Below are 22,714 nucleotides of genomic sequence, written 5' to 3'. Positions count from 1 at the left end.
ATCTACACTTTATTATACGCAACCCACTGCCCTGATTTTGTGGCTTGAATTGAATATTGTTGGCATAAATATAGTAATATATTGTTTAATTGAAATAGTACGCCTTTGTTGTTATTAACACAGACGTAACAGATTGTTTGTTCCAAATTATATGCCACATTAAATTTCGTTATGATTATATCAGCTTATTATGTTAAAATTTAAAGGTGGGACTAAATAATAATTTAATTTTTGTATAGGATTAATTTTGATAATTTTTTTTAATAAAATTATAAAAAAAAAAAAAAAGAGGTGTGATTGGAACTAAAATTAATTTTTACTCAAAATAATAATAATAATCATAGGTGATGTAGGATTGCCACTAAGTAGTGTTTTTATCCCAATTCAAAACCAATTTCCTACTCTTACCCATCACTGCTCATTATTTTCCCATAACACAAACTGTATTGGATTGCTCCTTATTTCAAAACTATACTCAAACCCAAGGGGTCACCGGAGTAGGATTCCGGCGACCGGCAGGCTACCGGAAGTAGCCGTAGAGTTCGAGGAAGCACGTGCTGAAGCACCACGGATTGGTGGAATCTGTTGTAGGTGCATTCAGCACGACCCGGAAGTACCTGAAGGGCAACAAGGCATTGGGGCCGATGATTGGCCATGATGCAAATTGCCCCGGCTTGCAGATGGTCTCGTCTCTCTCGTGCACTCTAAGGTTGGTCCAGTTGTGGCCATCCATCGAGCCCTGTAAGCTCCAGTCCCGGATGAAAGACCTCGACCCGTCCTGCCTCAGCGTGTAATAGTTGCACATTAACTGCAGGACAGAAACGGGCGTATATTTGTAAGATGAATTGTGTCTATAGTCCGCGAGTAAATTATCCACGTAATTTAGATTTATTATGAACGAAATGAGAACATTAAATTTGTGGTAAGCTTTTCGACGAATTCATAGTGTCGTACATATTTTGTGTATGTTCTTTTACGAGTGAATTATGCAGCAAAAGTTATATATAATACTTTCTTCGCCCACTTCAAAAGTTGTCATTTTTTATTGTCCGCCAAAAGAGTATCTTTTTTTTTTTTTAGTAAATATGGACCCGCTTTATACTTATTTGCATCAATATCCTCGTAATAACTTTATATATCATAGAAGTAAAAATAATCTTTACATACAAAAATATCATACACGGGCCGGTTAGAATGTTGATTAGTCCGGTGCTGATTAACCCTAGAGCACATTCTATGTGAAACCTAATTAGGGCGTTCATATAATATATAAGTGATACCATAACATAACATAGATCTTATGCTAAACAATATACTATGAGAACTATTACCATGTGTTTTTAAATTTTGTATTTGTGTTATGTTAACATGCACCTTATAGTAGCTATTCAGGTTATATATTTTTTGTACGGAATTTAATAAATATTGCATCTTTGAGTTCAAATGAAATCAGATTGTCGATGTTAGAGCGGACAAACCTGATGGCCTTGGCCGATGTCAACCATCCACCATGCGGTGTTTCTTCCATCTTCTAGCCTTGGACCAGCGAAGGACATGCCCTAAGACACGACGGGAATTTGTATTAATATTCAATATGTAATTAAGGTGGTTCTTACGAGTGTTTTATATACTTTTACCGTATTATACGATACATATTAGAATCTTATATCTCTCCAAAACACATAAAGCTACTTATTTTCTACCAAAGCATAGCATCCACCACCCATGATCGATTTATAACATTATATTAAAAACCTAAACCTAACACAGGTAGTTCTCCGTTCTTGGGTGGAAAATGCAGTACCTGATAACAGCGAGAGACTAAAACCTTAGGATCGGTGAATCTGGAAAGTGGGCTGCTTGCTGTAATGGTTACTTTCTGCAGTTGGAAAAATCAACCCTTCATATTTTTTAATTGAGTGGCGAAAAAAAAAAAAACAAGAGAAGCTACAAGTTTACCTTGCATAATACGGGATTCACCCACTGATGCTCTCCATAGGATGTGCCAACAAAGTACAGCACACCGTTGCTATCTCCATCACATATGTACTGGAGTTCCTTGAAACTCGATCTTCGGTGCCGAAATTTACTAAGAAACAAAAGTTGATCACCGCCAATTACTACTGATGTTATCAAAAATGTAATTTTTTTTTCATTTGTTCATTGTGACACAGGCAAGCTATATTTTTTAATCAAAATGACTCCTGCGCAAGAACATTGATAAAGAAAATAAGGGAATGATCAGTAAGCTTACCTCAAGTCTTTCTCAGGTCCGGAGAGTCCAAATGCCTGATAATTGATGGCGTCTTTCACCTGTTGAAAATGGGTGGAAATAAGTGACTGTTCAAGGGGACTTTCGGGTAGATATTTTTTATGTACTTTAACGTACCAGATGATTGAAAGATGGCAGGTGCAGGCTAAGATTACTTCTCTCTAACTGGAATTTATGAAAATTTTGATGCTAAGTAAATGGTTGAACTGATTATCGTGCACACGGTTTATAGTTTAATATAATTGTGAATATATGAAATACCTTTTGAAGTACTGGATGCGGAAGCAATGGAAACCGTACAAGATTTAAAAATTCCTCAAGTGAGTAGAGCCTGTCACCGAAAAGTACCTCAGCTGTTGTATTTAGTAACATTTCATCTATTCTATCCCATCCAAACAATTCCTCTGCTTTGCAACACCAAAGTAAGATAGCAACGAGGACTCGCTCTTCGGAAGTTACTGTCAACTCAGGATGCTGCAAAGAACAACTGCAGACTTAAGGCTTGCAACGAATATTCTTGTAACATAGTATTATCTTTTTATATATGATTATCTACGTAGTGAAGGTATATATATTTAATGAGAAACTGTAAATGGAAGCTCGTATATGGTTAATCGGTCACCTGAAGAATATTCCTAAATGTAGCTTCGTCCAACAAGACAAAGTCGATGCTGGCAGATGTACAATAATCAAAATGCATAGAGAATTTTCTCTCGCATCTTTCTTCGATCAATTTACATGCAGGAATGGATGAAATCACTTGCAAAGTTTCGCAAACAGAGTCCTGCAACAAATTTCAGAAGTTAGGCGATAACAATTAACGACCTAAACACTGTGCCAAAATTGTCCGCTGCCTCGTCCATTTAACTTTGTCATATTAGAAAAACTTGGTATCACCTTCCTCCACTAGAACTCCATCCCTGCATATAATATATAGAGATGAAAGGTATCAATATTTCATATTTATTTTCATAACTTGGTTCTGTGTGTTCGATACTGCACCATTTTCTCCCATTCTTTTTTCTACCCATTCCAAAATCAAGAACTAGTTCAATGAGAAACTAACAGGGGATATGTATAACATTTCAACAAAAACAGGTACAATGTTACCTCGGAAAGGTGCTCTAGGAGCCTTTTACAACATTCTTGATGGAGAAGAGAAACACCAAACTGATCTGCCAATAGAAGAAGCTGAAGTAAAAAGATATCATTGTCGGCAACATCTTCATTAACTTCTCCAGTATACATGAAATCCAGCATGATCTTGAATGTATCATAGCATACATCCCTCAAGCAGATTTTTGTGGACATACTCTCTGTCATTCCATTCGTGAACATCTGTGCCCAAAAATACATCACATCATCAACCCTCCCACCATAATTAAGCATACCAATCATATTGTAGATATTCCAAAATCCATTCCAGATGCTGTTTACTAGTAATGTCTTCTAACTTCTATATGGTTCTATCAAATTTGATAGTAAACACTATAGAATTTTATAAGGAAGCTCGTTGTACCTCTCAACATCCGTCATAGAGATAAGAACCTATAACAGGGCAAAAAGGTGTCTCAGATATTTTCCTACCTTTGTAAAAGCAACACTCCATAAGCCAAGGATGATTCTATGTGATTGTGAAAGTAGACCACAGCCTTCAACATAAAGCTCTACATCACTGTACTTTCCGCTGTTGCGTAAGTCATTAAGTCGTTTGACATCGATAGGTAACTTGCTTGGAAACAGAGTATGACAATTGAGACGGTAACTTGGAAATGATATCTCTACTGCATTCCCGGATTCGAAGAGTTTCTTATTCAGTTTAAAGCGCTCCATCATTTCATCACACTGTTTTGCAATAGTACATACTTCAAATCTTAAGCTCAGAGCTTTCAAAGAAGAGAGATGTGATTCAGGAACCTGCATCGGAGATGCAAACAAGAAGTGTTAGATAAATATACATAAGCAAAAATCAACATTACAAAGTATATTGCTGATTTGTGATAGCCGTAGGTCAGATTTGTTAGTAGAAATTCTACAGCAACGGGTAACAGCTTGCCCAATAACATGTAATGTTCAGGTTCACCATCAGCATCCAGCTAAAATAATACAATCATTAAAGTAGAAGGTGAAAAGATGGAAGAATTCAAATTGCTGAAAAAGGAGTTATATCTGCCCTTGCATCTTGATGATGATATCCCATATTATTATTTAGATACACATCCCCACACGACGATGATCAGTGCCCTTAAGATCTTCTTCTGGCTCTTATTTCTTATAGTATTGCATTTAATTGACGAATGCAACTAGAAAGATAATGAGAATTATATGGCAGGTGTCAAAATAAAAACACAAAGTAACACCTGCAACTGACCTTGGTTTTCCCTGTATAGATATATTCAAGAAGTGCATGGAATATAGGGTAGCAAACATCTTGAAGGTGTATGCAATCTTCGCTCAAATTAAAGTTTCCTGCAGCAGCCAATACAACTTTATGTGCTGGCACAGCCCTTTCCTCCCTTCCAACAATGAAAAACACATCAGATAGTTCCCAATTCTCTAGAAAATTCTCAAGTCCCCAGTTCTCATAATCCCCACTATCTTCTTCCAATCCTTCATCATCAGAATCTTCCATACTGCCAAATTCACTGCATTCAACATGCTTCCAGAGAGAGATGTGGTTTTGTGTGAGGGGCATCACATTAACATTTCGATATCCTACGTGTCTGTCCCAACTGCTAAGCCCAATATACTGAACACTGCAATTGGGGTTTGAATCCAGCCACTGAAAGACAAGATTCTGGAAAGGATACCTCCCTTTGCCAATACTTATCAACCCATCGTATATGCTGATCCAATAACTTTGAAATGTTGAAGAACAATGTAGATCAACCCCAGCAACATCCACAACAGTTTTTCCACTAACCTCGATATTCAATCTCTTGTTTCTATGGCTACCAATAATCACTGTGTAATGTGGACTGTTATCCTTTTTATAATGATAATGTTGACTGCCTGCTGTTTCCCTGAAGACAATTGTAACATCATTGTGGGCAAAGGCATCAAAGGCCACACAGCCTCTACCAGCTTCCTTAAATCTCAATTCATCATGCCAAGCACATTCAAAGGGAGCTACAGTAAGAAAATTCTTTTTCTTTTTCTCCATTATGTTTGAGCAATGTGTTTCAGTAATTGCCATGGAAATCTCTGCAAAACAATCACATTCTATAACTACAACCCGAGAATGTAGATCAAGTAATTGTCCCATATATGAGCAACATACAAACTCATTCAAATTAAGAATAATCAATGGCACATCTAACAAGGAAAGTAAGGAGCTATCCATTTTAGCATATCACATGCCGGGAAGTAACATAAACCATCAACCAGGGAAAGAAAAGAGTACACAGTTGTTTTTGGGCAGTCACCTTCCAAAAGATCAAAAAAAGGTATTTCACTGATCACTACTATTCTTCTAGGGTATGTATTTCATAAACCTTATAAGCAGTAAACACTAAATCCTCATCCAAAAAAAAAAATTATTAAGAAATCCCTTTCACAGAAAGAAATCAAGTGCAGAACAAAACACAAGCTAGAAGGATTCCATGAACAAAAATATCCAGATTCTTAAGACATATAAACAATTTAAATTCATCCATACCATACTTGGAATAGATTTTAAGGTTTTAGCAGACACAGAACCATACTAGTCGAACCATTTATCAATGTTTTTTACATGTACACACCAAGAAATATTCAGTAGATTTAACAGTCTTAGTTACAGAAGTGATTGCAGAAAGACTACAAACCTCAGAACTCACGAAACCCAAAAGTGGATAAGGGAATTGTACTTAGATCGATCCTCTATTATAATTCAGTCTAATAATTGAAAGCACCAAGCCCACAAGAGGACCAGAATTTATAGGAGTTGACAGAGATCACTAAAAATATCAGACAAAATCATGACAGAAATTACACTATCATCTGAAAGGAAAAAATGGGCATAAAAAGATCTTCATTTTCATTGTCCTTATCCTTTTCCGATTTATATATATATATATCCTGAAATTTCCAGAAGACTGCCAACTCCAGCAAAAAAATGATAAATAAAATTAAAAGCCCTAAGCCCCACAGAAATTACTGCAAATATCCAATCCCTGTACAAGTTGAACGAATCCTACACCACACTCTGATCCAATCACCAAAAAAATATCTTCGAATACGAGAAACAAATAAATTATCGATAAACAACACGTCAACAATGAAAAAATCATTCAGATAACATACAAAAACAGCCGCGAGCACATGCGAAAATGCCAAAGCTGAAGATCCGATTGAAATATGATCTCGAATTAATGGATATGATCATATGAATATGATACGGTGAAATAAATAGAGTTGATTCGCAATGACAAGTTCAGATCAGATCGTGATCAGGGGCGGAAGGCTAGGTGGTACTGACTCCCAGGCAGTCAAAATATATGTATCTTTTAATATAAAATAAAATATATATATATATATACTTTTAATTTGTTAATATTAATTTTTTATTTTATAAAAATTTTATCCAAATGTATATTGATTTATATTTTTTAGTCTTTAAATTTTATTTTTTTATAGTAAAAAAATATTAAATTTTATATAATTTTATTAAAATTTTTTAATTTTATTTTATATTTTACTGCAATGTACTATAAATAAAAAATATATATATTGAATTAATAAAAAAAATAAAATCAATTTTGCCCCGAACTTTTAGTGCTGTTCCGTGACTTGGTCTCGTGATTCTTGAGATTTCCGCGGTCATTGCAGAATTCGAAAGTGGGAGTGGTGCGGGAATCGGATATGTATGATAGATTATTGCTTGCTTGCTTGCGTGGATTGGAGTAAGCAAGGAAGAGTCTAGAACATCGCTGCCCATTCGTTGAATTAGATATTTTGGGAGTGAATACGCAGACCTGAGGAAGTTCTGCCACGTGGCGTCACGTGGTACGCGTGGCGGATGGGTGGGTTCACTCTTTTGTTTTGTTTTGTTTTGTCGTTAATGTATTGTCAAATCAATTTGCGATTATTAAGGTTGCACTTAAGGATGTGGATGTGGTTTGGTACATAAAATGGGGATTTTGTGGCTTCGTTTCGCCCACAGTTTTTTTGATAAATTAATTTTTGGTATATAATACTATAAATTGTGTAAAAAAATAGATAAAATATATTATTTTAAGTTGAATATATTAATTTTTTAATTGTTTTCATGAGTATTTGATTTTTTTTTTACTTCTAAATTTTTATAAAAAAATATTTTATACTGTTTATTACTTTCTTCGTCTCACATCTCATGTCACTTTTTTTTTTTAGAAAATAATTATTCATTTTAATCTTTTTTTCAATTTTTCTAATTAATATTTTTTAAATTTTAATTAAATTAATTAGTTATTTTAATTTTAATTTATAATCATTTATATTATAAATAAATTATTTTTACTAATACATTTTTACTATATACTAATTATATTTACCCTAAATTCTCATGTCTACGGTGACCAAGACAGCTATTGTGAGACGGAGATAGTATTATTTTTGGAGAATTGCAATTGAAAACAATTGTTGACAAACAAAGCATGTGTTTCTTTAGGGTTTTGCATGTACAATTACATCAGAATTTCTAACACGAAAAAAATGTCTGGGCTTAAAAAAAAAAAAAAAAAAAAAAGGTTAAAAAAGTTTTTATTGTGTCCGACTCGAGTTATCAGGTTGTGCCTAAGACTATCAAGGCGGGTGTTCTTGACCCGATCCAATTTGTAAATTAAATATAATTTTTTTAGAAAATAATTTTTAAATATATTTAATAAATAAAGTTATATAAAAAATAAAAATGAAAAAATTATTTTTTGTTTCAATATAATTAAAATTCATCAATTTTGGTTTCAATATAGAAATCTTATCGATTTAGTATCAATATAACCAAAACTTATCATTTTTTGTTTCAATATAAATTTTTTATCAATTTTAGTCCTAATATAACCAAAACTCATCATTTTTCTTCTCAATATAATCAAACCTTATCTTTTTTTTTTCTCACCGTCAACAAATCGACGAAAAATATCGACGTGGATTTGCAAGATTGTGCAATTTCTTCAAATATAAATATAAGGTTTGATTTCTTTTCACATCAACATTTTGTGTTGGTTGGTTGACGGTGGGACAGGAAAAAAAAAGATAAAGTTTGATTATATTGCGACAAAAAATGATGAATTTTTGTTATATTTAGACTAAAATTGATAAAAATTTTATATTAGGACAAAAAATGATGAATTTTGGTTATATTGGGACTAAAATTGATAAAAAAAAATATATATATATATATATATTGAGACAAAAAATGATGAATTTTGGTTATATTGGAACTAAAATTGATTAAAAAAAAAATTATATTTGGACAAAAAATGATGAGTTTTGGTTATATTGGGACAAAAATGATGAGTTTTTATTATATTGGGACCTAAATTAATAAAAAAATTTATATTGTGACAAAAATTGATTAATTTTGGTTATATTGGAACCAAAAATAATTTTTTCCCAAAATAAAAATATAATCTTGGAGCCGTACTGGGGCCTGAATATTCAAACCTCCCAATTTAAAATTGAGTGTGTCGGTCCGATCCAAAAATATTATTGGGCTGGGCCAATACCGAAAAACAGACTGACTAATTTGCCACCTTTATGTACAATGTCTAAATTAAAATATACTTAAATTGTTTTTTATAAGAATATATATTGAAAAAGAAAAAATCAAAAGTGATCCTATAAAAATTATAAAGAATTAATTTTAGTTTAAATATAAAAAATTACATTTATTTAATTTACAGATTTTGAATTACTTATAATACTCCAGTAAATTTGAATATGCATATGCCGGTAGGACTCGAATTTGAGATTTAGTCTAAACTATGATACTATATCGGATGCAAAATAAGCGTTTCACTTAAAGGCTCGAATATCGTTAGAAAAGATAACCATTAATTATTTATCCGCAAACGAAAATCCTTAAAAACGTTAATTATATTTTATGGAATCAATGGAGGTGTCTTGACGATGAGTCTGAGACTATGAATTTGTGTTTGATGAGAATATTGTATTTTTCTAAACACAGTCGTATTTTGTTCAGATGGAATGTGATTAAAATTTGTATTTTTTTTTTAAAAAAAATATTTATTTATTAAAAATGATGAAAAAAAATAATAATAACAAAAAAGTAATAATCTGGCATACTGATCATGAAATTTGTTGTCCATGTCTTATTGCCTTCAATCTGTTTGATGAAATTCCTAATTCACTGTGAACTTTGAGGTATTTTATAAGTGTGTAAATTTGATGTAGCCGATTATTAAGACGTCCTGCAGTCGGGATTCTTCAAGTGTTCCGTGGATAAACTTTTGGATGAATATAATAGTTTGCAAGCAAGATAAATTTGATATTTATATGGTATATATATATATATATTTGTTGAGTACAAAAAATAATAATAATAATAATAATGTATTGGGCTTACAAAATTAGATTGATGTATAGTTCAAGAGACCTGATGCGGAGGTCGGGCAAAGAAGATGTATCGGCAGACACGGAGGTCGGACAAGATAAGGTCGGGCAAAAAGAAGTATCAACAGACACGGAGGTCGGACAGGATAAGGTCGGGCAAAGAAGAAGGATGAGACGGCCGATACAGAGGTCGGTCAAAAGAGGAAGTCGGGCGAAGAAGGATGAGACGGCCGATACGGAGGTAGGTCGAAAGAGGAAGTTGGGCGAAGAAGGATGAGACGGCCGATGCGGAGGTCGGACGAAATGAAAGGTATGTTAGTTGGTCGGGCTAAGAAAAGGTCTGTTGGTTGGTCGCTTAACTAAGCAACCTGTTAATCGCCCGATCGATTAGCCGGTCACTTGGTCAAAACAGTAGTTCAGTTGCTTGAAAGGACGGTCAGTTGGTCGCTTGATTGGGCAACCAATGAATCGTCTGAACGAATGGTTGTTCAGCCGAGTGAAGGGACTAGATGGTGGTCGCTTGATTGGGCGACTAATGAATCGTTTGAACGAATGGTTGTTCAGCCAATTTAAGGGACCAGAGGGTGGTCGCTTGATAGGGTGACCAATGAATCGTTTGGTCTAGCAACCAGCTAGTATCTGGATTAGTGGGTTGGTCAATTGTTGGGTTATGCGGTAGGTTCAGTCGGTCGGCATGCAGTCCGTCTAAAGTATGTTGGGCAGTTGAGTACTAGCCGTCAATTTAAGGAGGTAAGGTGCCCTGAGACAGTCGGTCAAACCAGTTAAGTCCTGTAATTGGCATGAGCGGTTGGCAAGACGGTTAAGACACGTGTCAATGGAGGAGGAATTGGTGGGCAGTTGATAGCGGTTGCTGTAATCGACCAGACGACGGTTCAAAACGTTTCTTTGCCTTACTTCCTCTTTTGGCCGTAGCAGCAGGTGTGCTGGTCGGACGAAAAATAGTTCCCAGACAGTTGTGAGAAGTTATAACCGGCGAGCGGATATGAAGGCACGACTTGGATTGTGGCGGTTAACATAGATTTTAAATAAGTCTGTTCATGATCTAAAAAACCCATCTTCAATCGACATCAAATTCACTGGAATTTCTTTTGGGATACTTTTTCAGTCTGTAGTATTTATTTTCGTTTATTTATGTATTGTATAGTGTTTAGAGATGTTTAATCTCAGGCATTTATTTTATCAAATTCGAAGATAATTTATATTTTCGAATTTTACTTTTTATAGTTGAAAATCGGCCTCAACAATTTTATTTTTTAATAGGATATAACTTTTAAAAAATTTAAATACATATTTTTAATTTTTTTATTATATATATTAAATTTATTTTAAAACTGTCAATAATATTAATTATATAAAAAATAATAAAATAATATTATAATTCAATATTATAAATTGATTAATAATTATTATTTTAATATTGTGTCACTAATAAAAAAAATTAATTATCTTGAGACGGAGTAGTAAAAATGTAGGATGTGTTTATCTGTGGATTTGGGTTTTTGGATTTGAATTATTAATTGTAAAAAATTGAATTTGAATAGTTGTTTGATTTGATATAAATATGTGATTTGATGTTTTGAACGTAGAAATATTAGTATTATATTGGAATATAGTATAAATAAAGATAAAAAGACTAAATTAACCTTATTAGTATTGTATAATACAAAGGTAACATTTGTATAATATATTATAAATTGAGAGGATATTTGTAATACTAAGTAGATAGTATAATTACTAAAAAAAAAATTGAATAATGAGACGGACCAAAATGTAAAAATAAATAAATTGTTAAAGAATTAAAGGAGTATTATATTATAAAAATAAAAAATAATTATTTAATTTGATATATTAAAAAAAAAAAGATCCAATAGTTAAAACATCTGCTAAAACTCACAAAATAAGATATTAGATTTTTTTAGAAAAAATATGGAAATAAATTTAAAACTATAAAAGACTATTTGGTTTGTACGATAAAAAATAATTTGAATATTTGAATTTAATAATATTTTAATTTGTGCAATATTTTTATAATTTTTACTGTAAATTCTTTTAAATTGTAATGTAAAAAATGTTGGATTTTAAATAGGAGTACAAAACCATACAAACCCGTAAATAACGGGGAAAACTGATGTTGTTGTTGTGGGCCCGGAGATTTTGGTCCCCAGGCAAAAATGCAAACGGCATATTTTAGCGTTCACACTTGGCCTCGTATATCCCTCCAAAATACCCATTAATTAATAAGATCCTATTTATCTATACCACGCAAATCGAGGTCATCGATACGTGGCGAAATATAATTAGCCCACGTATCGCGCCCATATCAGTGCGCAGTAGAGTCCATCCTCTACTGGATAACAAACCACCTCCTCATATACAATGACATAGATATTAGATCATACGGAGTACTATTTAGCTCATTTTTGTTTGCTTACTCATTATTATTATTATTTTCTTTATATTAGTATTTAATTTTTAAATAAAATATTAATTAAAATTATATAGTTTAAGTAAAAATATAAATCATATTAAATAATATAAAAATATGTATGGAAAACATATAAATAAATAGGGGTGCAGAAAATTGAATCAAACCTTCGAACCGCTGAACCTAATCGAATTTTTGGTTAATCGAATAAATTTGATTTGAATACAAATATTACATATTTGATATTTGTTCAGTTCGATTCGGTTAACCAAATCGAATATATTTATATTATTATATTTTAAGATTTATATTAATAATTATATTTGGTTCGATTTCGGTTATTTGAAATATTTGCAAATATTTTTATTTAATTAGAATTTTAATTTTTTTTTTGGTTCGATTCAAATTATTTGCAAATATTTTCGGTTAACCAAAATGTTTTATTAGGATACAAATTGTGATTTTGGGTATTTATTTAGTTTGATTCAAATATTAAATACCTGCATATTTGCAAATATTCGAACTATGTCCACCCAGTAAACCTTTAATATTGAGAGGTGTACTTGAAGTTTTGTTTTAGTATGAGTAAAGAGATATTTAATACTCTCTCCGTCCCAAAAAAAAATGTCTTATTGAGAGTTGATACGAGAATTAAGAAATAATAGTATTTAATTGAAAGTGGGTATAAAGTAGAATATAAATTACTATAATTCCCTTGCTTTTCAAGGATTTTAAAGAGTATGTTAGAGTAATAATTATGGGTAGTATTGAAAAAGTTGGAATAATTTTATTATAAAAAGTGGGGACCACAACTACTAAATAATGAAACAAGACAATTATTTTTGAACGGACGAAAATGCAAAAACAAGACAAATCTTTTGGGATGGAAGGAGTGTAATTTACAAGGTGACATATGGCTATTGGTATTGATTTGATCCAATCAATAATGTGTTGATTAGAATAAGCTAGTAAATTCAATTGATGCAAGTAAAAATTATGATCAAACAAAAAATATATTATTAAATTAATATATTAATTTAAAATAATTAGCAAATCATCACAAAATTTGACAATTCGGCAGCATTATACCCGAAGAATTATGTAACTATTTATTTTCTTATATATATATATATATATATATATCGCACACTGGTGTGCCAAATGAGATTAGACCTAAATCTTTAAGAATGTAAGTAATGAACAATAAATATATATATATACAAAAAAAAGTTACAAAACGTACCTCGTGCTTATTTAGTGATTTATTTATTTATTTGGCATAAATGATAATATAAATTTGATGTTTTATAAAATAAAATAATATATTTCATAAGTAGTTAAAAAAATTTATATAAAAAATAAAATTTTCAAAGTAAATCGAGCTTCCTAATAGGTAATATAATCTATGTAGATATAAATAAGATTATGTGAGGGTTGATATTTAAATCGAACAAAAATAAAAGGACACCACGTTAAAATATTGTGAAAAGACAAAGACCCCACAACCACAACAATCCCATCACTATTTTAGATTTCTTGTTCAACATAATTCATCATTTAAATGAGATGAGTTTTCCGACAGATTTTTGTGTCCTTTTCTTTATCAAATCATGCTTTTAACAATATTATTGTAACACAAGTACTATTATTTTCATATAAGATATAAAATAATTAATAAATGTAATATTTTTTAAAAAAAATTCAAAAAGTTATTTATTTATATGTTATAAACAATGTTGATAATTAAATAGTAGAAATTAAATAAAAAATGTATAGACACTTTGGTATAATATCATTTTTGTTACTCTCATGAATCCGTTCTTTTAATAATCTTTGTTCTTATTTCTTTATTACGCACTTTCAAAATGACACTGGTGTTTCTATGTTCTGTTTTATGATATAAATATTCCAACTTTATTTTCCTAATGATCTAAATCCAATCACTACTCCTAAGTGCATTATTAGTAAATTTAAATATTTATTTTTTATTTTTATTTTTATATTTATATTATATTAAAATTGAATTATACATTCAAAGATCAATTTATATTTATATTTCATAAAACATATTCTTAATCCAAATTTTATTATTCTTAACCCTTGTGTTCTTGAACAACACACTACCTTCATTTTAAGTTGCATTGACGTTTGTTTTCTTAGCAACGAAGAACTTTGCAATTGTCGTTCTTCGAGTACCCACTAGGGTGTGTTTGTTTGGGGGTTTAAATTTTGAACTGAAATTTGCACGATAAAAAATTTGAATTTCAATAATAGTATGATGCTATATAAATAAGTATTGATATAATGTTTTGAATATAAAATTGATTATTAGTACTATGTTTTAATGTCACGGTAGTCACGAGAATTTCGAAGAGGTATGTTTAATCAACAATTAAAAATGTATTAGTAGAAGTAATTATAATATAATAAAAATAATTATATTTTAAAATTAAAATAATTAATTACTATAGTTAAAATATTAAAAATTTGAAATTTTTAAATATTATTAAAGCGTAATACATCTTCAAGAAATGAAAATGATATGGACGGAGAGAAATGAAAAATGTAACATGCTGGATGAAGAAAGTATAATATAAAAAATAAAAATTATGTGTTTCATTTGTTATTTTCGAAGAAATGAAACACACCCTAGTTAAACATAATAATATACTTGCCTAGACAATGGAGAAAATTAATATTGAAATAAGTTTTTGTAATATAAATAAATATATATATATATATAATTTAGTAATTTCGAAAGAATGGAAAATGTAATAAATACGGCTAGACTATACCGGCACGACAAATAGACCCCAACCCCAGTAAAATGAACCAGCCATTGTTTCCTTCGCTACGCATCTAAGACAATTTTATTAGAACCTACTTCATTATAAAATCATTTTGGGTATCAAATTTTAATATTGTGGATAAGATTGAAGTAAAATTGATCGATATTGGAAGCGATGAGACCACGCCGACTATAAAACAAACCCACACTTCCCCCCGCACTCGCAAGGCGCTCACCACCCACACGCCCAATTCCTCCTCTCTTCAATTTCTCTCTCGGAACTTCCGACCATGGATCCATACAAGGTACCGATTTCAATCTCTCAATTTGCTGTCATCTTCTGATTTCAGGTTTAGATGCGAAGATCGTCCGATCATATGCTGATTAGGTTTTGAATAGATTGATTTCGTTGGATTTTGTCACTTTTGATTCGATTGATGCTTGATTTTTGCATATTTTGGTGTTTGTTTGATTATGTTGTGATGTTTTGTTTTTTGTTGTTTGATTGATTGATGGCGATGCAGCACCGTCCGTCGAGTGCGTTCAATTCGCCTTTCATGACCACCAACTCCGGAGCTCCGGTGTGGAACAATAACAACTCCTTGACTGTTGGAACCAGAGGTGTGGTTTCTTTCTTTCTTTCTTAGTTCTTTTCTTTCAATTCGAAGTTATTTGGATCGGATTTAGGTTGAATCGAATTAGCGATTTATATGTATCAGGCTATATGTTGGATTACTGAATACTGATATTGAGAGATCTAAATCAGATTTAATACAAATCAAGGATTATAATGAATGCATAAGCAACCTTTTGTAATTGAATGTGTTATTCGGCGGCAAACCTTTCCTAGATTTATTTAATGGTTAACTCAACTATACGCCATAGTTGAGATTGCTTCACCTATTGGAGTTTGATTGAAATTTTTTTTTTTTGTTCATAAATTGATATGCCTTAAATCTAATTTGTTATCTCGCTGCCTTTTTCGCGGGTCTCGCAGCCCGGTCAGCGAGTCGGGGTTCAAAAGGGGAGAAGTCCCCCTTGCCCAAGTCCGGGGGCGTAGAGTGGCCCCCGGCTCAAAGGTATGCAGTATTGGGCTTTTGAGTTCGTATCGGATTGAGTCCGTCCGATGTATCCTCATAAATCCGTTTTTCGTTTCTTCGTGTATCTCTGTGTTTGTTATTCGATCACTAATTCTAATCCAGTACAACACATAACAACAAAAACATCTAGAATTATAAACACTAATCAGACACACTAGTTTTCTTGAAGTTACTTGCATTTGGTTGATCTAATGAAGTGCTGGTGTAACTACAGGGCCAATCCTCCTTGAAGATTACCACTTAGTCGAGAAACTAGCAAATTTCGACCGCGAGAGGATTCCAGAGCGTGTTGTCCACGCTAGAGGTGCTAGTGCTAAGGGCTTCTTTGAAGTTACCCACGACATTTCTAACCTCACCTGTGCTGATTTTCTCCGAGCTCCTGGAGTTCAGACACCAGTTATTGTTCGGTTCTCCACCGTCATCCATGAGCGTGGAAGCCCCGAAACTCTCCGGGACCCTAGAGGATTTGCTGTCAAATTCTACACTAGAGAGGTATAGATGTCATGTTTATGACAAACCCGTACTTCGGACACTCTTTCATGCTTAATTTCTTGAGGCTCCCTTTTGTGGTTGTCAGGGTAACTTCGATTTGGTCGGTAACAACTTCCCGGTCTTCTTCATCCGTGATGGGATGAAGTTCCCGGACATGGTTCACTCGTTGAAACCCAACCCGAAGTCCCACATTCAAGAAAATTGGCGAATTTTGGACTTCTTCTCCCACCATCCCGAGAGTCTGCATATGTTCAGTTTCTTATTCGATGATGTTGGTATTCCTCAAGATTACAGGCACATGGACGGGTCGGGGGTCAACACCTACACTCTAATCAACAAAGCTGGGAAAGTGCACTATGTGAAATTCCACTGGAGGCCTACTTGTGGGGTCAAATCCCTGTTGGATGATGAAGCTATTCGGGTCGGAGGAAGTAACCACAGCCACGCCACTCAGGATCTGTATGACTCAATTGCAGCCGGCAACTATCCCGAGTGGAAGCTTTATATTCAGATCATCGATCCTGCGGATGAGGACAGATTTGATTTCGACCCCCTGGATGTGACCAAAACCTGGCCTGAAGACATCTTACCTTTGCAGCCGGTGGGTCGGATGGTTTTGAACAAGAACATCGATAATTTCTTTGCTGAGAATGAGCAACTGGCATTTTGCCCTGCTATCATTGTTCCTGGAATTTACTACTCTGACGACAAGCTGCTCCAAACTCGTATTTTTTCGTATGCCGACACTCAGAGGCACCGCCTGGGGCCAAACTATTTGCAGCTCCCGGCTAATGCACCTAAGTGTGCCCATCACAACAATCACCATGAAGGGTTCATGAACTTTATGCACAGGGATGAGGAGGTAATTCAGTTAGGACTTAATAATAGACTACATACATTAATTGTCATTCGTATTCTGTTATATCGACACCTTTAGCCTGACTTTTTTTTTTTTTTTTTTTTTACAGGTGAACTATTTTCCTTCAAGGTATGATCCTTGTCGGCATGCTGAGAAGTACCCAATTCCCTCAGTGACATTGTCTGGAAGACGTGACAAGGTACGTTGTTTCAGTTCACCATAAATTTATGTAGATGTTCAATATCTTCTTTTCTAGAGAATTAAACTATTGTTTAAGATAGACTCTCATAGCAGGAATGATACCTAAGGCTAAGATTGTTATGTATATGTAGAATCTTGTTAAGATGAGTAAGTTACGACTCCTGATTTTTATATACTTTGTTGATTATTAGATCTGCATCGAGAAGGAGAATAACTTCAAGCAGCCAGGAGAGAGATACAGATCCTTTGATCCAGCCAGGTACCTTAGAACCGGCAATGTTTTAAGAAACATATGTTTTTTAGGTTTTTGAACAGGAAGAGTAAGTTTCATGTTTTTTTCTCGTAATTCTTGTTCAGGCAAGAGAGATTTATTAAACGATGGATTGATGCTTTATCTGACCCTCGTCTCACTCATGAAATCCGAGCTATCTGGATTTCATACTGGACTCAGGTATGATAGATATACTTGAAATGCTCTATATTTGCTGTGATGTTGAGAATCAATGCAAATTAAAGTGCAAAATTCATACTATACTGACCTGCTTTAAATTTGTGATGCAGGCTGACAAGTCTCTTGGTCAGAAACTAGCTTCTCGTATGAATGTCAAGCCAATGATGTGAAGATCATGAGAAACCTGCAGAGCAAGGGCTATGTGGATAGAGGTGATCTCATGTGTTTGGAATTCGAGAGTTTTCGTTGTGTGCAATTTGTGACAACAGACTCTTTTGTGTAATCTATGCGACGATATACTGTGATGCCAATAAATGAGGGATTGTTCTACTTATAAATTTGCTCACTATGGTTCAAATGCTATCATAGTATTAATGTGGGTCTCTAGTTATTTATCATTGGTGCATCACTGGGTTTTTGTTGATTGTTCTATCATTCTTCCAAAAATCGGGAGTTCCAAGGTTTATATTATGGCTTGTGTTGCTATAGGACCTTTCATCTTCTTAAGATGACAGGTAGTTTGGAGTTGAAGTTTATTCATGGTTGCTCAGGCCTGTTGGAGAATTTTGCATCAATTTTTAAATCTGAAAAATCAATTGTAGATTTTGAATCTATGTTATTTTCAGTGTTTTTGGATATTTTGAAATGTTTTAGATTCAGAATATTTGGTAGATTTATCTAGTGAATAAATCCTTTCCAGATATGGTTATGAGAATAAGCTGCTAGTGTTCTTGTCAAGGAGCAACCAAAATCTATTGTATTTGTTCCCTAACATGGGTTTAGATTCAACTATCCTATACAAGTTTCACCATGCCATGGAATCATTATTATGTAATTATCATATGATTCTTAAATCAATGTACACAAGGGATAGAGAGAACTCACAAGTATGTTGTAGTTGCCGGTCACCCACGAAGACGCATCTTGGAGCTACAGCCCGAGACTCTCTCTTCTGTATCATGACAACAATGTGTTTTTTCATCGATCAACCACATGCTTTGCCAAGAAGATAAAAGTGCAATAGACCCTAATGAAAAGCCTATATGAAGTACAATAGAATTGGGATATAATAATCAGTAGCTTTAAACAAAGATGAACAAAGAAGTATATCAAGTTTTGAGATCTGTATAGTACAACAATGCATTTATTTTTCAAAGGATCAAGGATTCTAAGCAGGATTTGCCATACACAATGGGATCAACACTAATCCATTCTCCATCATTTGATTACAACAGTTTTCATCATCTATTTGTCAAAGGATAGAGGATTTTAGCATTATGCGGCATTCAGGGGCAGTCTTATAGAAGTACTGGAAGTTGAAAATGCTGATGTAAAGATATGGCTACCGTCTCTAAGAGGAGGCAAAATAGAGACTAACAACATGTTTAAGCTACATACCAGTGAGAGTGCTGATTTCTAAACATATTCTGCATGTTTAAGCTAGTGGAGAATTGAAGGTTCATTCAAAGAGTATCAATATGAACAGAAACAATCCTGTATGCGCTTGAATGATTTACAATATAAACGATCATTGCCTGTGATGATGTAAAGGACATCAACTGTTCAGGTTGGATCAAGTGTTGAAAGCAACTCTATGTAATTAACAAAAGTTTATATGTTGTTCAACAAATCAAGTTTAAAAGTTGTCTTACTTCGTTAAACAGATTTTGTCTGTTGAATAATTGTAGCCTAGCATTATGAATCAAAAACTTAGATCAATAGATTTATTAAATAACCAAAAATTTCTAAGTACTTTATTACCTTACTGTCTAATCACCAATAGAATAAAAGACTAATTAACATCTAAGACTGAGAATTTAAATTTATCCATTTAATCTAATCTTTATAACTCAACTCCTTCAGCTTTATAAAAAATTCTAATATATCTCAACACCAAAACTCAGAAGATCTTTATCTGCCCCAACTACTATAGGCCATCGCTAAATAGTCCACAATAAACAAAAGCTTCTCAAAGCTTCCGATCAAACAGCCGGGGATCACAACTCTCTAATATATATGAATTGTCGCAGTGAAATCGTGCACGATAAAAGCCTCTTGCAGTATTTCAGAACAGAAGATCTTCAAAACATTGCTTGAAAAGCTTATGATCGTACTCCGTAAGACTATTAATGCTTCAGATAAGAAGTTAATCTAGCTAGTTAGTGACTAAGGATTCGGATCATATTTAGCTCTAATATTAAAACAGAATCCAAAACTTATACAATAATAGATCTGAAATTTTAGTCATATGCTATAATCTCACTGCAAAAAAAATAAAAATATTACCACAACCATTAATCAAACGTTTATCGCAGCACCTCTATGCCGGTCGAAATGAAGGACTCGATCATTCGTTCTGCAAGCCACCAGAAACAGAGAGAAATCAACCGAGCTGTTATCTAATTAAAAATTCTCCACCACTGAATACAAAAATTCATTCAAACAACAGACCAAACCTTGTACTTCATCTTCTCATTTCACTCCTTCCGCCAAATGCACCAAAAAAACAAGAAGAAGCAAAAACTGCTCCGAATACAAGTAACAATTGAACTCTGCAGAGCGGAAAGCGGAAGAAACATTTCGTCGAACAGTAGGTGCGCCGAACACAGAGAGAAAAAAAGGAATCCAATCAACGGTTACATAGCTTCCATGCAATCACATGGAGAGCGATTGAGGAAAAATAAATAAATAAATATTTTTTAAAAATGCCTGAATCGGAAGAAGCCAAGGGGTGAATTTTATAGAACATATTTTTCGTGGAATACAGTAGAAAATACATAAAATAACTGAATTGGAGTTGGGCCCCTCTATTTTGTGTATATTTCATTCCACCCCACAAATTATTGAATATCCATTTTGCCGCCTCCAACGATTTTCTAACCCCTTTACATTTACAAGGGTATTTTTGTATTTTCGCATAGTGATCGGAATTCTTTTGTTTACAATGATGGTTTTGACCTTATGCGTCGGCTGTGGACCTCGAGGGATATTTTAGTAAATTAAGCACGTTCTCTTCTATTTCTTTCATCCATCGAATCTATATTTGTCCATTAACTGGTGTTTCGTGTGTCTTAAATGAACATAACATTTTATTTCTTTTTCATTTTTTCATTTATAATTATTAAATTAATTTTATATTTTGTGTAAATATGTTATAGTATAAAATATTTTAATTTTAATTTTTTTATTATTTTTAAATTTGAAATAAACTTTCAATTTCCAAACTTATAATAGAGTCGGATACATTTGAAATTAAACATTGTATAAATAAATTTTGAAGAAAAAAAAAATACTTCTAACATTGTATAAATAAATAGTTAATGTGAAATTTTAGAGATTATAACACAATATTTATATAAATATAAAAGTATATTCACTTTAATTGTTATAAACATACATCATTCTTCAAAAATATTATTTAAAAAAATACAATATAACACATTTAACAATGTTGACATTATTATTTATTAACACGGCCGTATGTATTCAAATAATACATTGGTATTGTTGGCCCTGGTTCGTCCAATATACTTTCAATAATACTACTTCTTTTGTTATGTAACTAAATATTTATTTAATTTTTGCACGTTAATATTTAAATATTAATTATCATATTAATATATTACAAAATAAGAAAAAATGACAAAAATATTTCTACTAATGTCTTCTAATACTAATATAATGATATTTGTACAAAAACTTATATAAATACATGGAATGGAAAGAATATTATTCATGAAATAAATCAAAATATGGAGTATTATTCAAATACGTAAGTAGAATTACTGCTGATTTTTTTTTTTCCTGAAAAAAAAATACTAATAATATGTAATTAAAGATTAAAAAAAATCTAAATTCAATATTTACATTTTTTATATCATATACAGTATATCAAAATAATTCGTGGGAGATAAGCACGAATATGCTTTTATTTATACTTTTTTTTTTCCTATCTTTTCTTATTAAATTTAAATTAAATTTATTTTATACAATTTCAAGTCAGCATCAAACTTTTTTTTATTATTAAAATAATACTTATTTTTTTTAATTTTTTTTTTTAAAATCAAATAGAAATATTATTTAATAAATCAATAATTTTATTTCAAATAAATTCAAGACCACAACGAAACAACTGAAAAGGATTATGACGCCGGATCACACAGGGCGACCCATGCAGCAGCAGCAACAATGCATGCCCACTTTTCCTAGTGGCGCGTGGGCCCTACGCTCCATGATTATCCTTGTGCGGGCGGCGGGGCTTCCTTCAATGAACTGTGTTTGTCATTTTGATATTGTTTTTTTAATGAATATCCGACACCACCATGTGATCTTACTGTTTATCATAATTATCTTTATTAATGTAAAATTTATTATGTCTATAGGATTTATTTATTTAATTTAGCATTTGTTTAAATGTTTGTTTTTGCACCTTTTGTTCGTAAATTGCAAGTATTTTTATTTTGAATTATTTAATTATAAAATGATTATTTTAAAATATTTTATTTCCTTTTTTTTCATATTTTTTTATTTATTTATTTTTTGTACAAAATTTTTAAAATATTAAAAATATAT

At 32.3% G+C, this 22,714-nt stretch overlaps 2 protein-coding genes across 7 annotated transcripts; one reads left to right on the top strand and one right to left on the bottom strand.

Annotated features, from left to right (window-relative positions):
• Positions 1–297: 297 nt before the first annotated feature.
• LOC127248345 (BTB/POZ domain-containing protein At2g30600) lies at positions 298–20,859 on the bottom strand. 6 transcript variants are annotated; one of them, XM_051270635.1, is made up of 14 exons: positions 20,599–20,859; positions 20,429–20,498; positions 19,028–19,094; positions 4,644–5,476; positions 3,860–4,189; positions 3,383–3,610; positions 2,895–3,056; positions 2,534–2,746; positions 2,390–2,437; positions 2,255–2,313; positions 1,960–2,089; positions 1,805–1,879; positions 1,479–1,559; positions 298–808 (listed from the first exon to the last, which is right to left on the bottom strand). In XM_051270635.1, exons 4-14 carry the CDS (start codon positions 5,466–5,468, stop codon positions 521–523), a joined length of 2,439 nt encoding a protein of 812 aa, XP_051126592.1. In that variant the 5' UTR covers positions 5,469–5,476; positions 19,028–19,094; positions 20,429–20,498; positions 20,599–20,859; the 3' UTR covers positions 298–520. The 6 variants fall into 6 exon arrangements, with proteins under 6 accessions (XP_051126592.1, XP_051126593.1, XP_051126595.1 ...); XM_051270636.1 differs by having other exon boundaries at positions 20,435–20,498; XM_051270638.1 differs by having other exon boundaries at positions 20,461–20,498.
• LOC127248349 (catalase-2) lies at positions 15,158–18,480 on the top strand. The gene is made up of 8 exons (XM_051270641.1): positions 15,158–15,344; positions 15,564–15,660; positions 16,354–16,631; positions 16,717–17,493; positions 17,600–17,689; positions 17,883–17,950; positions 18,049–18,142; positions 18,253–18,480. Exons 1-8 carry the CDS (start codon positions 15,330–15,332, stop codon positions 18,310–18,312), a joined length of 1,479 nt encoding a protein of 492 aa, XP_051126598.1. The 5' UTR covers positions 15,158–15,329; the 3' UTR covers positions 18,313–18,480.
• Positions 20,860–22,714: the final 1,855 nt, after the last annotated feature.

This window comes from Andrographis paniculata, unplaced genomic scaffold, assembly GCF_009805555.1.
Source record: "Andrographis paniculata isolate CXL003 unplaced genomic scaffold, ASM980555v1 Contig33END, whole genome shotgun sequence".
Classification (NCBI taxonomy): Eukaryota; Viridiplantae; Streptophyta; class Magnoliopsida; order Lamiales; family Acanthaceae; genus Andrographis; species Andrographis paniculata.
The sequence above is the reverse complement of the archived record's forward strand: the minus strand, read 5'-3'. Positions and strand labels throughout refer to the sequence as shown.